A 15,036-nucleotide genomic window follows, 5' to 3' on the forward strand; every position below is an offset into this window, starting at 1 on the left:
ACATATTTAGGACTTGATTATAGAGTTGCTTCGCTTATAACATTATACTTTGTTGTCCCAGGGATCAATATACCAAAAATCAGATCAATCGGATGATTAGATTACATAAAAATTTGTTGTTAAAAAAGTAAAAAAATCAACATGTTTAAAATGGACGTACGGAAATTTTGCTAATGATTATAGAGTTGCTACGCTTTCTAAATCGTACCTAACTACTAAAGGAATCTCAATGCAAAGTTTAAAATCGATAGGACAATTCTAACATGCCTAAATTAACGACAAAAGCTATCCGTTACGGACGGACGGACAGACCCTAATTATAGAAAAGCTTCGCTTTTAAAAAATAAGTATGCAAAAACACTTAAAACTCATCTGTTTAATGACTATTTTTTTCAATAATCAAGGGGGGGGGGGTTAATGCAACCATCTTGTAATCAATGATTAAGTGGCACTTAGAATTCGAATTCCAATCTTAAATTTTGCATGAATAATCCTTGGTAGGTCTATTTTCCCTAAATTGAACAAAAAGTTGGAAATTAACGGCTGGCGGCTCAGCCATTTTGCCATTTTTTGGCTATCTTATGAGCAAATTAGTCACAAAACCTATCTCTACATAATAACTTTTGTGGCTCAAAAACCTTATCAAACGGTTCTAGCCGGTAACTGTTGGTACTAGAAATTTTAAAAATGGTTATTGCTATCATTTAAAGGAAGCATGCAAGAAATACCACGCTTTAACTGCTGAAAGACTGCCACAAGTAGACCAAATACCCCAAATTTGAAGCCTTCAGCTTCTATAACAAAAAAGTTCTAGGCATTTTAAAATGACATTTTATGTACAATGGAAATTTTGAAAGAATTGCAATGCTCATGTTGAAAACTTTAAAATTAAACTACGTGGCCTAGAAACAAAATTATAAGCTTATTTTTGTCATAAATTTAGGTTTCTAGTAACTAATTATATTTTTACAATAAAAATACCCATTTTTATAGTCAAAATCATTAAAAAAAATTAAGTTTCACTTGCATTGTACCGAATGTACTGTAGCCAATCAGAAGGCTTAATCAGCTTAACAACCAATCACAGCTAAGCTTGTATTAGTTTACCCCTTTGTTTCCGCTATGATTTTCGTTTAAAAATGCAATTTAAATCGAATTTTTTTCATAGATTTTGACTATGAAATGTGGTGTTTTTATTGTAAAAATGTAATCAGTTACAGGCAATCTAAGTTTCTGACAAAGATGAGGTTATAATTTTATGTCTAGGCAACGTAATTTAATATTGTTTTTTCTTTTATGAGCATTGGAAATCTTTCAAAAATTCCATTGTACATAAAATGCTATTTTGAAATGCCTAGAACTTTTTTGTTATTGAAGCTGAAGGCTTATAATTTAGGGTATTGGGTCTTCTTGTGGCAGTCTTTCAGCAGTTAAAGCGTGTTATTTCTTGCAGGCGTCCTTTAACAAGAATAAAACCAAAAATATGTTTTTAAAAGTAGATTCCTATGTTATTAATGATGAATTTGCCCTGAAAATAGGCAAAAAAAAGAGCTAAACAGCTGAGCCGCCAGCGGCAGGGATAAGGGATAGGAAACCTGGCCATAAATTAGGTCTCGGCCTGGTTTTGAAAGGGATCATGCAACTTTTACCATTTGCCTAATTTAATGACCTTACTGGCGGACGGCTCATATTGGCTACCGCTCTAAACCAATAGTGTTCTGTGATGGCGGAAATTTTAGAAGCAGACAATTAAAGAAAAAATAATGATTTCGTCTGCTACGAAAAAATAAATATAAATGGTGTTAGATCACATTAGTTTAATTATAAAATCTGCTTAGAGTTAACATTAAAAAAGGGCCACATAGAAAAAACAAAAATAACGGGATTATTTTTTTGGAAAGAAGGTAGCTACGAATTTTCATTTGGTAGTTTATAAATTAGATGTTGTATTTAGAATTTTAAAAATTTAGTACGGAGTTGATACAACACCTTCACCCTAATTTTTGTACAATACAACACAGTACAGATATATCATTACATTATATCCAGTATAGTATCCAAAGAACTTGATAGAATGTTACCCAAGTGCATATTTATTTATTTATTTTGAATTTTAATTAGCAATGAAATTTTTAAATAAAATTTTTACTTATTAATAAAAATGCAAATAATACAAACTAAAATCTGTCTGAGGGAAACCCAACGATAGCTTTCTGACAGTTCAAATTACCAAAGTAAAAGATAAAAAATTTTGGGAGAGAAAAAACTTCATTTTAACAAAAGCCATTAATATATAGGTTTATAAAAAGTTATGTTTTTTGTTTTAAACTAGCTACCTGAAATTGATTCTATACTTTATCTACACACACACACACAGCTTTTTCATTAGCATTTTATACGAACCACTGCGCTATCCCAAAACTGGTTTATTAGGCTAGAAATAGGCCTAGGCTTGAAATAGGCCTGAAATAATATTTTTCTACGTTTCCCATCCCTTATCCCTGGCCAGCGGTTACTTTTCCAACTTTTTGTTCGATTTAGGGTAAATAGACCTACCAAGGATTACTCATGAAAAATTTCAGATCGAAATTCTAATTCTAAGTGCCATTTAATCTTTGATTACGAGATGGTTGCATTAAAAAAAAACATTTATTCTGTAATGCTTAAATTTGTAGTTCCTCAGGGATGTTTATTTAGACTTGCAAGTCTGGGTTCTTAAAAACACAACCACAATGCTTTCCTCCATCCCTCTAATGACTGGAGGGAGGAGGAAAGAATACATTAAGAAAATATTTCAAAAATTTGTTAAAAAGAAGAAAATACTCAATACTGGTTTTGAATTTGGGTTTACTTTGCAAATTGAAAAATCATATAAATTTTGATGATAAGTTTAATGAAATTGTTATACTTGATTAATACCTCTGTAGAGCCTGACCTGTCCAGTAGCTCCAATGGCCAGTCAGTGTAGACCCCCAACCATTTGATTGCACATCCTTTGTCTGTTTTGAGCAAAGTCACCCCACCCCCCCAACCCTACTTTTATTATTTTAAGTTGCACTTCTGACATAGCAGCATATTATGTAAGAAGCACTTTCAGCTGATATTCAAATCCAACTGTGAATAGATGGGTTTGGTTTTTTACCATAGTGTAAGGTTACACATAATTATGATATATCTTTTAGAGTGAAAATGGATGAGGAGGAAGGATTGAAGCTAGCCAAAGATATTTTTGACACTGCAAAAGAGTTGACTGGTGTGTCCTCCAGAGTTGGACGTTGCATTGATTCCATCAATTCAAAACGACCACAGTTAGCTCAAGGTCTTGGGGTTGCTGCCAAAATTTGCACGTAAGTTGATATTTTTAATTTTTAATTAAGCACTTTCAATTATTTGTCCATTAAGATTTATCAAAACACTAAACTGAAAATCTTTTCTATGAAAGGGATGCCTCTCATTTTACTTGGTTGGTTTTAGGCTATTCTATTTAAAATTTAGATTTTGAGTTATTTTACTGCTTTCTCTCCCCTAACTGCTAAAGGTGCAGCCACTAAATCTTTTATATTTCCATAAGATTTAGTTAAATTTGAGAATGTAAAATTGAGAATGAAAAAAAAAATTTAAATTTAATTATTATGCACTCAATAATTTTTTTTTTTTGAAATTTACACTAAATTTTACATAATTTTCAAAAAGAAGATATTTTATATTTTTAGAAGGGTTGGGGAATTAGTTTTAAGAAAAATTTGTGGGGGAAATTTCTTTTAGGAACAATGTTTCTTGGGACTCAAAAATATGTAAAAACCTAACCAAGACCTTGAAGAAACTACATATTTGTTCAGTGGGTTGTGAGATTCTTTAGTACACAGCACACTCTCAAAGAAACATAGATAGAAAAAAATACATTTATACAAGAATTGACTATGATATTAATAACAAAACATATTTCAGAATTGTTGGAGGAGTTTCTGGCTTCTTTCCACTGACAATATTGGGAGTATGTTTGGCTGGTACTTCAGCCATTTTAGATCAGGATACGGCAGAAGACAGAAGGAAAAAGGAGCTACATAGTGTTAACACAAAATTGGCATCTATGAAAGATACTGTTGACAGTCAGTCAAAGGACCTCCAAAAAGTTAACAAAAAACTTAAATCTATGAACGATACTGTTGAAGCTGTTGGAGATGGAATTACAAAATTAGATGTAAGTATGTTTATATTTCATATTCATATTAAAAATTAAAGTTATTAATAAATGGATGAAAATGACGCCAAGTATATTGATCATTATGGGAGGTTTGATATGTTTTAATATGTTTTGTTTCACATTAAGGCTTATTCTTTTGTTCATATTTAGGTTAAAACTGACCAGGTTCTTGAAAACACTGAAGAAATACTGGATGGAATTACAAAATTAGATGTAAGTATGTTTATAATTCATTTTGATTTTAAAAATTAAAGTTATTAAAAAGTGGATGAGATTAAGGCCAAGTATATTGATCATTAAGAGAGGTTACACAAACTATTACTCTTTAATGTGTATTGTTTTACATGCTGGCTTATTCTTTTGTTCAAATTTAGGTCAAAACTGACCAGGTTCTTGAAAACACTGAAGAAATTTTGGATTACTTGAGGGTTGATATCAGGTCCAAGCTCTCCTTCATAGAGGTTTGCATTAAGTTATTAGATATATAAAACTAAATACAAATTTTAGCCAGATTTTCTTTTAATTTTTATTCCATTTTGAAACTTATAATTTAGAATCAAAAACTATTAATAATTATAAATTAAAATGCTGATTTCTCTTTGGTTATTTTGACATATTTAATTTGCAATTAACTATATAATATATGTTTGATATGTTAGATCAGATAAAAACTGTTCCTTCTAAACAAGATTGAGCATATTCTAGAACTAATTGGTCTATTATTTAGGACAAGACAAACAATTTTCTAGAACTACTGGAAGGTGATATTAGTACTAAGCTCACCTCTATAGAGGTTTGTTTTATTTTCATTTTATAGCCAAGTTAGATTTTTTATCTTTACTGGCAACTGAAAATGTTAAAAAATACTAAATTCTTTCAAATTTAGGGTAAAACAGATGGAATTCTAGAAATTCTCAAAGAAATAACCCATAAGAAAGGATTAAAGAGCATTCAATTTCATTTCAAAAAGATGATGGAGAAAAAAAATAAGAAACTGTGGGCAAAAGGATTAGATTTTTTTCAAGTTGAAAAATATTCCAGTGATTTTGAAATTAGCAATCTGAAAGCAATCTTTGAGTATTACAACAAAAACAAGGAATGTTCATTAGTTAATTATTATAAATTTCAAGTAGATATTTGATAAGATCTTGTTTGCAAATGATTCTTTAAGGTATATTAGGAATTGCCTACTTAATAAGATTTCATTAAATAACATGTAAATAAAGGGGTTAAATTTATTCCTGGGTTAAATTGCTTGTATTTATATAAGTAGTTAGATGAAGTTGGGACTACGGGCAGGTGCTAGACATATAAATAATACATATGAGAAGGTTCCAAACAGTTTAGGTAAAAAAAGACATCTTAATTTTCTTTTTACCATTATTTAACTAAAATATAAAAATCAGTGCACTGACAAGTTTAGAGAACTTCATTCTCTTATTCTAACAACAAGGATCATGTACTTAGAAATGAGGATAACTTACTATCAAAATCATGAGGACTATAACAAAGATATCACAGAATTAGAAAATCTCATCTTTGAAGAACTAGAAGATTTCATTAGAGATGTTCAAATTTTAAAGGAAGTTGTTACAGCTTCATTTCCTTATTTTTACATCTCTAGTTCTTTTCCTGATGATTCAACTTTTCTAAGAGGTAAATGCAATTCAAGTTTATCTTTGTTATACTTTGCATTATTTTATAAGCACAATAAGATTATATACATCAGACTTTTTAAATAAATCATGCCCAGATAAAATTGTTAATATTATAGCTTATTTTGTTTACAATGTTTATTTGGATTGCTATCATGAATGCTTTACAAATTAATAAAATGATTTTTATTTTCAGTACTTGAAAGGGAATTTCCAGGTCTGAATGAGAAAGACAAAAGAATGAGAATATGGTTTGGTGCACAGTATTCCTCCTTGGCCAAGGGAATAGAAGAAAGTATTCCTATGCTCAATTTTTTGGACACCACTCCTGGACCAAACCCTTTATCTGTCCTTAACCAATGCTATAGGCAATTTGGTGTTGTTTTATTGAAAGATAGACTTAAGGTCAGTAAATACAGTATTTAAAACTATTAATTTTTTATACATATGATATTTAAAAGTTACAAAGGAATTTACAATTCTAAATTAGCTCCCAACTAGAAGGATATTCTTTGTTATTTGGTTTTGAAATTTATAATTTTCATATTCTTTTAAGGGATCAGAAAATAAATCTAAGGATTTCCTGGAGTTTATGCAAGAGGATAGAGTTTCCTTCACTGCTGAGGCAGCTGCTAGCTTCGACAGGCTCAAAGCAAAACAAGACAAAATACAGGTATGGATTATTTATAATTTATGCTGTGATTTTAAAATTAACAAATAAGTATTTGTTTTGAAATGCTGTACACTGTAACTTATACTAGCTGCTTCGCCCCTAGCCTCTAGGGGCTTCACCCCAAGAGGTTTGATCAACCTAATATTTCATATCTTAGATTTAAAAAGTAAAAGTAAAACAAAATTTTTTGGAGGGGGGGGAAATTTTTTTTTTTTGGAAGGGGGTATATTTTTCATTTTTTTACATGGGGAGGTTGTTGGGAGTGGATACAAAATCGCGACAGTTACAAAACCGCAACATTACAAAACTGCGACAATAACAAAACCGCGAAAATTACAAAATTTTGACATTACAAAACCGCGACGGTTACAAAAATATAACTATAAAAAGTCTTAATGCTAGAAGGTCATGGCCGCAAAGCTCGGCCCCTTGGCCTGCCTAGCCGCGGGCGCTCGGCCCCTTTACCTATAACCTAACCTAACCTATGTATTAATGTTTAATGTACATTAATTTATTTATAGTTTAGAATTTCGTGGATTTTACAAAATGTAGTTGGTAGATTTTTTTCAAATTTTTAATATTTTTTTTACAATATTTAGGTAAGGTTAGGTTAGGTTATAGGCAATGGGGCCTGAGCGCCCGCGGTTAGGCAGGCCAGGGGGCCGAGTGCTGCGGCCATGACCTTCTAGCATTAAGACTTTTTGAATGTTGGTCTTTTGTAATGTCGCGGTTTTGTTACATTCGTGGTTTTGTAATGTCGCGGTTTTGTAATGTCGCGGTTTTGTTATTGTCGCGGTTTTGTAATGTCTCAGTTTTGTTATTGTCGCGGTTTTGTATCCACTCCGGTTGTTGGGGTGTCCCACCCCCAAGAAAATACCTTAAACCCATCCCAGAAGCAATACGTATACTCCCTGAAGAGTAGAGCCCAATCGGTTCAGTGGTTACTGAGATCTTAAGCTTCAGACAGATAGACATCATACTACTTTGTATTATTGATGATTTTTCTATTTCTAGTCTGCTCTGAATACAACGCTGAGATTGTTCCAACAACTTTGGCCATTTTCAAACTTCAAGTGGATCTTGGACAAAGCAGAGGGATTAATATCACAATCTGATAAGTTACCTTTATGGGCTTCCAAGTTCCATCGTGGTCTATCAGACTTCGAGGACAAAAATTCTGATTTCAAAGAATATCAGATTAAAGAATTCCTGAGAAACGTTTACAGCAAGAAATGTGACAACTCATTAGAACCACTGGATCATGCTCACAGGTAAGATTAGTAAATACAAATTTCCATGAATACAGATTAGAATAAAACTAATAATAAATAATAAACTTAATTAAGATTAGAATAAAACAGTATTTTGGAATAGAATAAGTACAATAAAAAACTGGGAAAATAAGTTGGATATTTTATATACCAAAGAATGATATTACTCAAAGTTATATCAGTCTTTAATATCAAGTTCAATTTTTAAGGTTCCTGATCTATGTGAGAGCAATCTACTGTCTCCTGAAGCTGACCTACCTGGCACATGTCCCTAAGAAACTCCTGGAGGAGCTACCTGGCTTTAATCCTGTTGAAGAGGCCATTGAAGAAATAGAAGCCACAGAGTTGTGTGTGAGGAAATTCACTGATGTTTGCAATTCATTACTCTCAGGTAGGAATCATCTTAGGATTATTAATCCTTTTTAGATCATGTGTAAGGCTTTTAAAATGAGTTAGTGATTAGAATATCAGTGAATATCAATTAGTGCTAAAAAGTACTTGTTCTTGGCAGATTTTTTTTGGTTTCTCTTGAAAAAATTTCTTCTATTTTGCAATTTACTGTTTCAGACTGTATAGGACTATTTTGATGTGTATTGCTTGAAACTCATTAAATTAAAAATAATTATCTCTTTAAATTAAGGTTTAATTTTAATTTTAAGCTACATTCGATTCAGGCTTTCTTTAGAGGTATTTAACTAAAAGAAATAAATTCCATGTTGTAGGATTTTTTGAAGCTGCTTTGACTGCCAAGCCTGAATGGAAACTTCAACTTTGTAAGTTTCATTAGACATCCTATTTTATAAAGTAGTAAGCGTTTTTTGTCTGTCCCAAAGGATCTTGCTAACCGCTGAACCTGTAAGGTTCTCCTTTACAGTGAAGCTTCCTATGGGTCCTGGGAAGGTTTTAAACTATTTTTGGGGTGGGTGTCTTCATCCCTCTCCTCCCCCCCCCAAAAAAAAAAATATTTTTTACTCTTTTGAAACTCAAGTTTAAAATGGGATTAATTTCCCCCTCTTACCTTAAGTGCCCCTATAGGCTTCTAGGGGGCGTAGCCGCTAGTTTGTATATAAAGAAATTCATTTTCTAATCACCTTTAGAGATATACAGATTGACCAAAAATGTCCTGTTATCAAAAACATCACAGATATGTGGCTTAATTTCGCAGCTTTTTGAGAGAAAAAAATTAAAACTAGTATATTTTTGTCTATATCTGTTATGATCTAAGTTCTTCAGCAATATCTAATAAACAGCTGGACCATAACATTGGAATTTTTTAATTATTCATCTGCTGAAGACATAAATTACCACACCTCTAAGAAAAACGACCAGAAAAACAAATTATGCCTTCAGTGTTTCTTGAATACTTACGAATAAAATAACAAACAAGGATAACAACATCCATAGATACGCAGCTCAACAAATCAGACAGACAAATAAAAACTGACTGATTCTTAGAAAACCTAGAATAATTTCAAAAATCAGCGTAAATACGTCCCAAAAAATCTGGATATGAGCATTTATTCAACTTTTAGGGGTAAAATATACATGGAGGGGGGGGGGGGTGCGGGGCGGAGTAAAATCCAATATTATAGGTGTGATAATTATGAAAGGGCATATTGAATAGAAAATAAGGATGACAACATCCATAAAAGCAAAGCTCTGAAACAGTGGGACAAACGGAAATTAACACTTTTATAGTGTCAGAACTGAATAATCAGAATATGAATGAATAAGAGTCACAGCAAAATTGTGAGTAAATTTGTTGAAAATCTTCTTGATACAGGATTATGTTTATACATGCTTACATTTTTACAACTTGATTATAGAGTTGCTTTGCCTATAATATTGTATGTTTTGTCCAAGGAATCACTATACTAAAAATCAGAACTAGCAGATAATCAGATCACATAAAGATTTGTTGTAAAAAGTAAAAAATCAACATGTTTAAAATGAACGTACAGACATTCTGGTAATGATTATAGAGTTGCTTGCTACACTTTCTAAATTTCTAAATCACCATGCAAAATTTGAAATTGATAGGAAAATTTTAACATGCCTTAATTAACTGAAAAAACTATCCGTCTCAGATCGACGTACTGACTGTCCCCAATTATAGAAAAGCTTCACTTCTAAAAACAGCAATGTAAATATTTGTGTGTCTGTCTGTGTGTTTGTACCGAAGAATCTCGCTAACCGCTGAACCGATCGGGTTCTCCTTTACAGGCTAGCTTCTCTTAAGTCCCGGGAAGGTTTCTAACTATTTTCTTGGGGGTGAGACACCCCAACCCAACCCCCCCCAAAAAAATGAAAAATCCCCCTACAAAAAAAAAATTTTAATAGCGAAGCTTTTCTATAATTAGGGTCGGTCCGTGCGTCCGAGATAGTTAGCTTTTATTCGTTAATTTAAGCATGTTAGAATTGTCCTATCGATTTCAAACTTTGCATGGTGATTCCTGTAGTAGTTAGGTACGATTTAGAAAGCGTAGCAACTCTATAATCGTTACCAGAATGTCCGTACGTCCATTTTAAACATGTTGATTTTTTTACTTTTTCAATAACAATTTTTTATGTGATAAAATCATCTGATTGATCTGATTTTTTGATTACTGATTCCTATTATAATAAGGTACAATATTATGAGCGAAGCATCTCTATAATCAAGTATTAAAAATGTCAGTATGTCCTCAAACAGAATTCTGTATTCAAGAACTTTTGCAACAAATTTACGTATAATTTTGTCAAATCTTATATTTTCATATTTTGTATATTCAGTTCTGACACTCAACAAAAGTTAATGTTCGTCTGTCATATCGTGTCAGAGCTTCGCTTTTATGGATGTTGTCATCCTTGTTTTTTTTGAATTTTAATAACTAATATCAAAAATGAGGGGGCACCCCCCAAAAATTTTTTTACTTTTTCTTTAAAATCTAAAATAAGAAATTTAATTATTAAATACGACTCTCTCCTCAAGTGCCCCTAGAGGCCTATAGGGGCGTTGCCGCTAGTACTTACTAAAGTGACTGACTGATGAATATAAATAACATATATAAAAGCTAATGAACAAAATTAATCTAGGTTATGTCTCTGATTTTGCTGACATACCAAGAACAGATGAGAACTTTGTTAAAGATGAATGCTGGGCAACTTTGGTATATGGTGGGTCATACAACTTTAAGAAGAATGTCAAGGTGTATCAAACAGAGCAAGTACCAGGGTTTGTACGGTTATATGATACTGATACAAAGCGAGAGCAAATTTATATATTTAAAGATAACAAAGTCCAGGATGGAGGTTACAGATTGATATTTAATAATGGAGATAGTTGCATAGGGCAACGTAAATTTTATATCGAATATCGTTTACACAAATATGCTGGTGGGGATATTGAGTATCAGGAAAAGATTTGGGTACTTGGTCAGGATAATGAATGGAGATACCTCACTAGATATAAATTTAATCCTGACAAACTTGAGTGGAACAAAGTTGATTTGTAATTGATTATTATTTGATTTATTCATTCATTATCAAAAGCCTCACTGACCTAAGCGTTTCTATATTAACCTTCCATTATAGGTAGCTATGATCGTTAACTTAGGTATGTTAGAATAGCTCTTCTGATTTTAAACTTTGCAAAAATGATTTCTATATTGGTTATTAGCAGATTCGTACCTAGAGGCACTTGAATATTTTCTTTCAAAATATCTAATTTGAGAAATAGTTATTTATCGCATTGTATTATAGACAGTTTTGTGCGGATATTAAAATGATAATCTATAAAATTAAAACCAGTTTTATAAGTTCGGGCCCTCCTCAGGGCTAACAAAACTGGTAATAATTTTATGATTTTCATTTCAATATTCATGTAAAGTTGTCTGTAATACAATGCTATACAGGATTTTTCAGTATGGCTTAGAAACGGTTCTAATCCAGCGGATATTAATCGGTTTTAAAGCCATACTGGAATAATACTTACTTTATCTTTAGAACAAATGAATGCTTTCAAATGAATTGATAATTATCAAATAATAAATACATTTACAAAAATACCTTTTCCATTTAAGATTAGATTTAGAAAATAATATAAAACAAAATTAATTTTGTATTATATTATTTTCTAAAATTTTTGTATTAAATGTATATTTAGAAGTAGTCGATTCTTTAACCAAAACCAACCCACCCAAATCCCCCCCCCCCTTTTAAAAAAACTGATTTTCAATTATTTTTTATTTTCATTTTAAATTCCCATATATCTTATTCTTTATTAGTTTTATTTCTATTTTCAAAATTGCAAATTAATTTGGAGACCCCATTCCCCTTATATTGTATTTATAGTAATGCTTATTTAATTGATGTTTTTATAATGATTATTTTAATTTTTAATGATTTTTATTTGATTATATAATATTGTATTTGCTTTAATGTAATTTTAATATATTATATATAAAAAATTCAGATTTATATTTTTCTGTAACATACAATTACAGCCACTCTATAACTTATTTTGTCCTTCAAATTAAATATTTTTCTTAATTTAATTTTAGATTTTGTTTTGTTTATCTATAATACGAATAGAATGATATCTGTCTGTCTGTCTGTCCGTCCGTCTGTCTGTCCCTTAAGATCTTGGTAACCATTGATTCAGGGAATATACCTAGTGGTCCTGTGTTGGTTTTAGGCTATTTTCTTTGAGGTGGGACACCCCAAGCCCCCCACAAAACAAAAAAATCCACCTCCGCCCCCAATTTTTTTTGCATTTGTTTTGCGAATCCGCTATTTACTTGCGAAAATTGGTAACCCATTCGCAATTTTTTCAGCTTGGTAGGACCGAAAATTGGCGACCCATTCACAATTTTTTCAGCTGGGTAGGTAATAGAAGATGTAATATTTCCCATGATAGGCACACGTACATAATTTTTTTAATTACCTCTTAGGAAAAAGCCCCTAGATGAAGGGTTAAAGCTGCTAGTGGCTTATAAAATACTAGTTGCTTCGTCTCTAGGGAATGAGGTCAGGAGAATAACCTAACACCATCCTAAGCAGTACAATCCTTTAAGAACAGCAATATTGGTACAGCAGCGGTTAGCGAGATCAAACGCTACAAACAAAAAAAACCTTACTACTTTATAGTAAAGGATAAAAACCCAATCAAGATTTATTTATGTCAAAAATTAAGCTGTCTATCTTAAATACCAGCAAAGTAACAATTTATAGATAGATAGATAGATAGATAGATAGATAGATAGATAGATAGATAGATAGATAGATAGATAGATAGATAGATAGATAGATAGATAGATAGATAGATAGATAGATAGATAGATAGATAGATAGATATATAGATAGATAGATAGATAGATAGATAGATAGATAGATAGATAGATAGATAGATAGATAGATAGATAGATAGATAATTTTTTTTTAATTTTTTTTTAATTTTGGGGGGAGGGTAATTTTCATTATGGGGAGGTTTGTGGTGCTTAAGCTTAAGCTTCAGACGGACGGGCGGGCGGACATCATTCTACTTTGTAGCCCCAAAAATCTTTAAGCTAAAGAATAAGAAAACATTATTATAAACTTTGGGGACTAGTATAATTAATAAACATTCCAATGTCCCCTACCTCCCTGAACAACTCCGCAGTTTTCTTCTTTGGCACTCCCGTGTTTTTGGATGATGGCTAAGACAATGCCGTTTCTCGTACGCAGTCATACGCAATGGTGACGCATCAGATATTAGTTATCATGGTTTAAAGAAAAATGCATCTTTATATCCTAGCTAATTAAAAAATCTAGCATGCAACGCTTTTATCTTACAGAGAAAATTTGTAAATCAAATATTATTTTTCCGAGAAAATTTAGATATGAAATTTGCTTCGTCCTTCAAACATTGCTTATGGATTGGAGAAACGGCATTTTCTTATCTATCATCGTTTTTTGTAACTTTGGCCTGCGAGCTTTGGTGAGGCATTAAGAACCAACGTATGCTATATGTACATATACTATCTGTAGCTAACCCAGACAGACACAAAAGAATGAGTAAATTAATAAAAATAAAAATATTGAAACTAAAGTATCTTTTTGTAGATATATCTTATTGAAAAAGAAAACTTTTATTTAAAACCAGCGATTACGCCCCCTAGAGGCTCCTAGGTTCACTTGAGGAGGGGGAGGGGTTGAATGCTATAACCCATTTTTATGGGAGGAGGGAGGGTAATTTTTTTGTTCTTGGTAGGGAATACCCTAACCCAAAATAGTTACAAACCTTCCCAGAATATCAATATAAAAATCATAAGATTGATAAGTGTTTTGTTAGCTAAAGCCTTCTGCCTCTCGAGGCTAACAAAACTGGTTTTAATCCTATTAATTTTCCATTGGAATATCTGCGAAAAAATGTCTATAAAACAATGTTATAAATAACTATATCATTTGTGTAAACTTTGATATTTTTAAAAGCGAAGCTTTTCTATAATTAGGGTCGGTTTGTACGTCCGTCCATACCTCTGTCCGTCCGACTGTACGTCCGTCACAGATAAATTGCTTTTTTTGTTAATTTAGGCATGTTAGAATTATCCTATTGATTAACAAACTTTGCATGGTGATTCCTTTAGTAGTTTGGTACGATTTAGAAAGCGTAGCAACTCTATAATCATTACAAGAATGTCCGTACGGCCATTTTAAAAATGTTGATTTTCTTTACTTTTTAACAAAAAAAATTTATGTGATCTAATCATCTGATTGATCTGATTTTTATTATGTTGATTCCTAAGATAAGCAAAGCAACTCTATAATCAAGTCCAAAAAATGTAAGTATGTCCATAAATATTATCCTGTATCAAGCAGTTTTTCAACAAATTTACTTACAATTTAGCTTCGACTCTTATACATTTATATTCTGATTATTCCGTTCTGAAACTATACAAGTGTTAATGTCCCTTTGTCATACCATTTTAGTGCTTCGCTTTTATGGATGTTGTCATCCTTGTTACCATTCTTTCTATCCATGACTTTAGGAATGTTTAGTACGTAGAAAAATCTGGAAATTTTGGTTCAGAACATTTCCAGGGAGAAGGGGATATTGGGCTGTTTATTACACTAGTCCACAAAGTTTTTTCTTATTCGTTGGCTTAATAACTTTTGAAAATATATATTAAATTCTGATTGGTTGGTTCATTTGTGTTTACATATTTCAACCACTAATTGTAATCTACAAAAGGGGTAAATTGTGTATCATCCTTG

The 15,036-nt window shown here is 31.6% G+C and overlaps 2 protein-coding genes across 2 annotated transcripts; both read left to right on the forward strand.

The window, feature by feature from the left end:
- Positions 1–3,186: 3,186 nt before the first annotated feature.
- LOC145324373 (uncharacterized) lies at positions 3,187–5,378 on the forward strand. The gene is made up of 6 exons (XM_080166977.1): positions 3,187–3,347; positions 3,949–4,201; positions 4,355–4,417; positions 4,579–4,665; positions 4,932–4,997; positions 5,091–5,378. The coding sequence occupies exons 1-6, from the start codon at positions 3,190–3,192 to the stop codon at positions 5,343–5,345; spliced, it is 882 nt and encodes a 293-aa protein (XP_080023103.1). The 5' UTR covers positions 3,187–3,189; the 3' UTR covers positions 5,346–5,378.
- A 229-nt stretch (positions 5,379–5,607) lies between these two features.
- Positions 5,608–11,986, forward strand: LOC145323970 (uncharacterized). The gene is made up of 7 exons (XM_080166596.1): positions 5,608–5,860; positions 6,056–6,264; positions 6,416–6,532; positions 7,547–7,803; positions 8,013–8,194; positions 8,526–8,576; positions 10,879–11,986. The coding sequence occupies exons 1-7, from the start codon at positions 5,662–5,664 to the stop codon at positions 11,295–11,297; spliced, it is 1,434 nt and encodes a 477-aa protein (XP_080022722.1). The 5' UTR covers positions 5,608–5,661; the 3' UTR covers positions 11,298–11,986.
- Positions 11,987–15,036: the final 3,050 nt, after the last annotated feature.

This window comes from Acartia tonsa, chromosome 7, assembly GCF_053477335.1.
Source record: "Acartia tonsa isolate MP-2025a chromosome 7, ASM5347733v1, whole genome shotgun sequence".
Classification (NCBI taxonomy): domain Eukaryota; kingdom Metazoa; phylum Arthropoda; class Copepoda; order Calanoida; family Acartiidae; genus Acartia; species Acartia tonsa.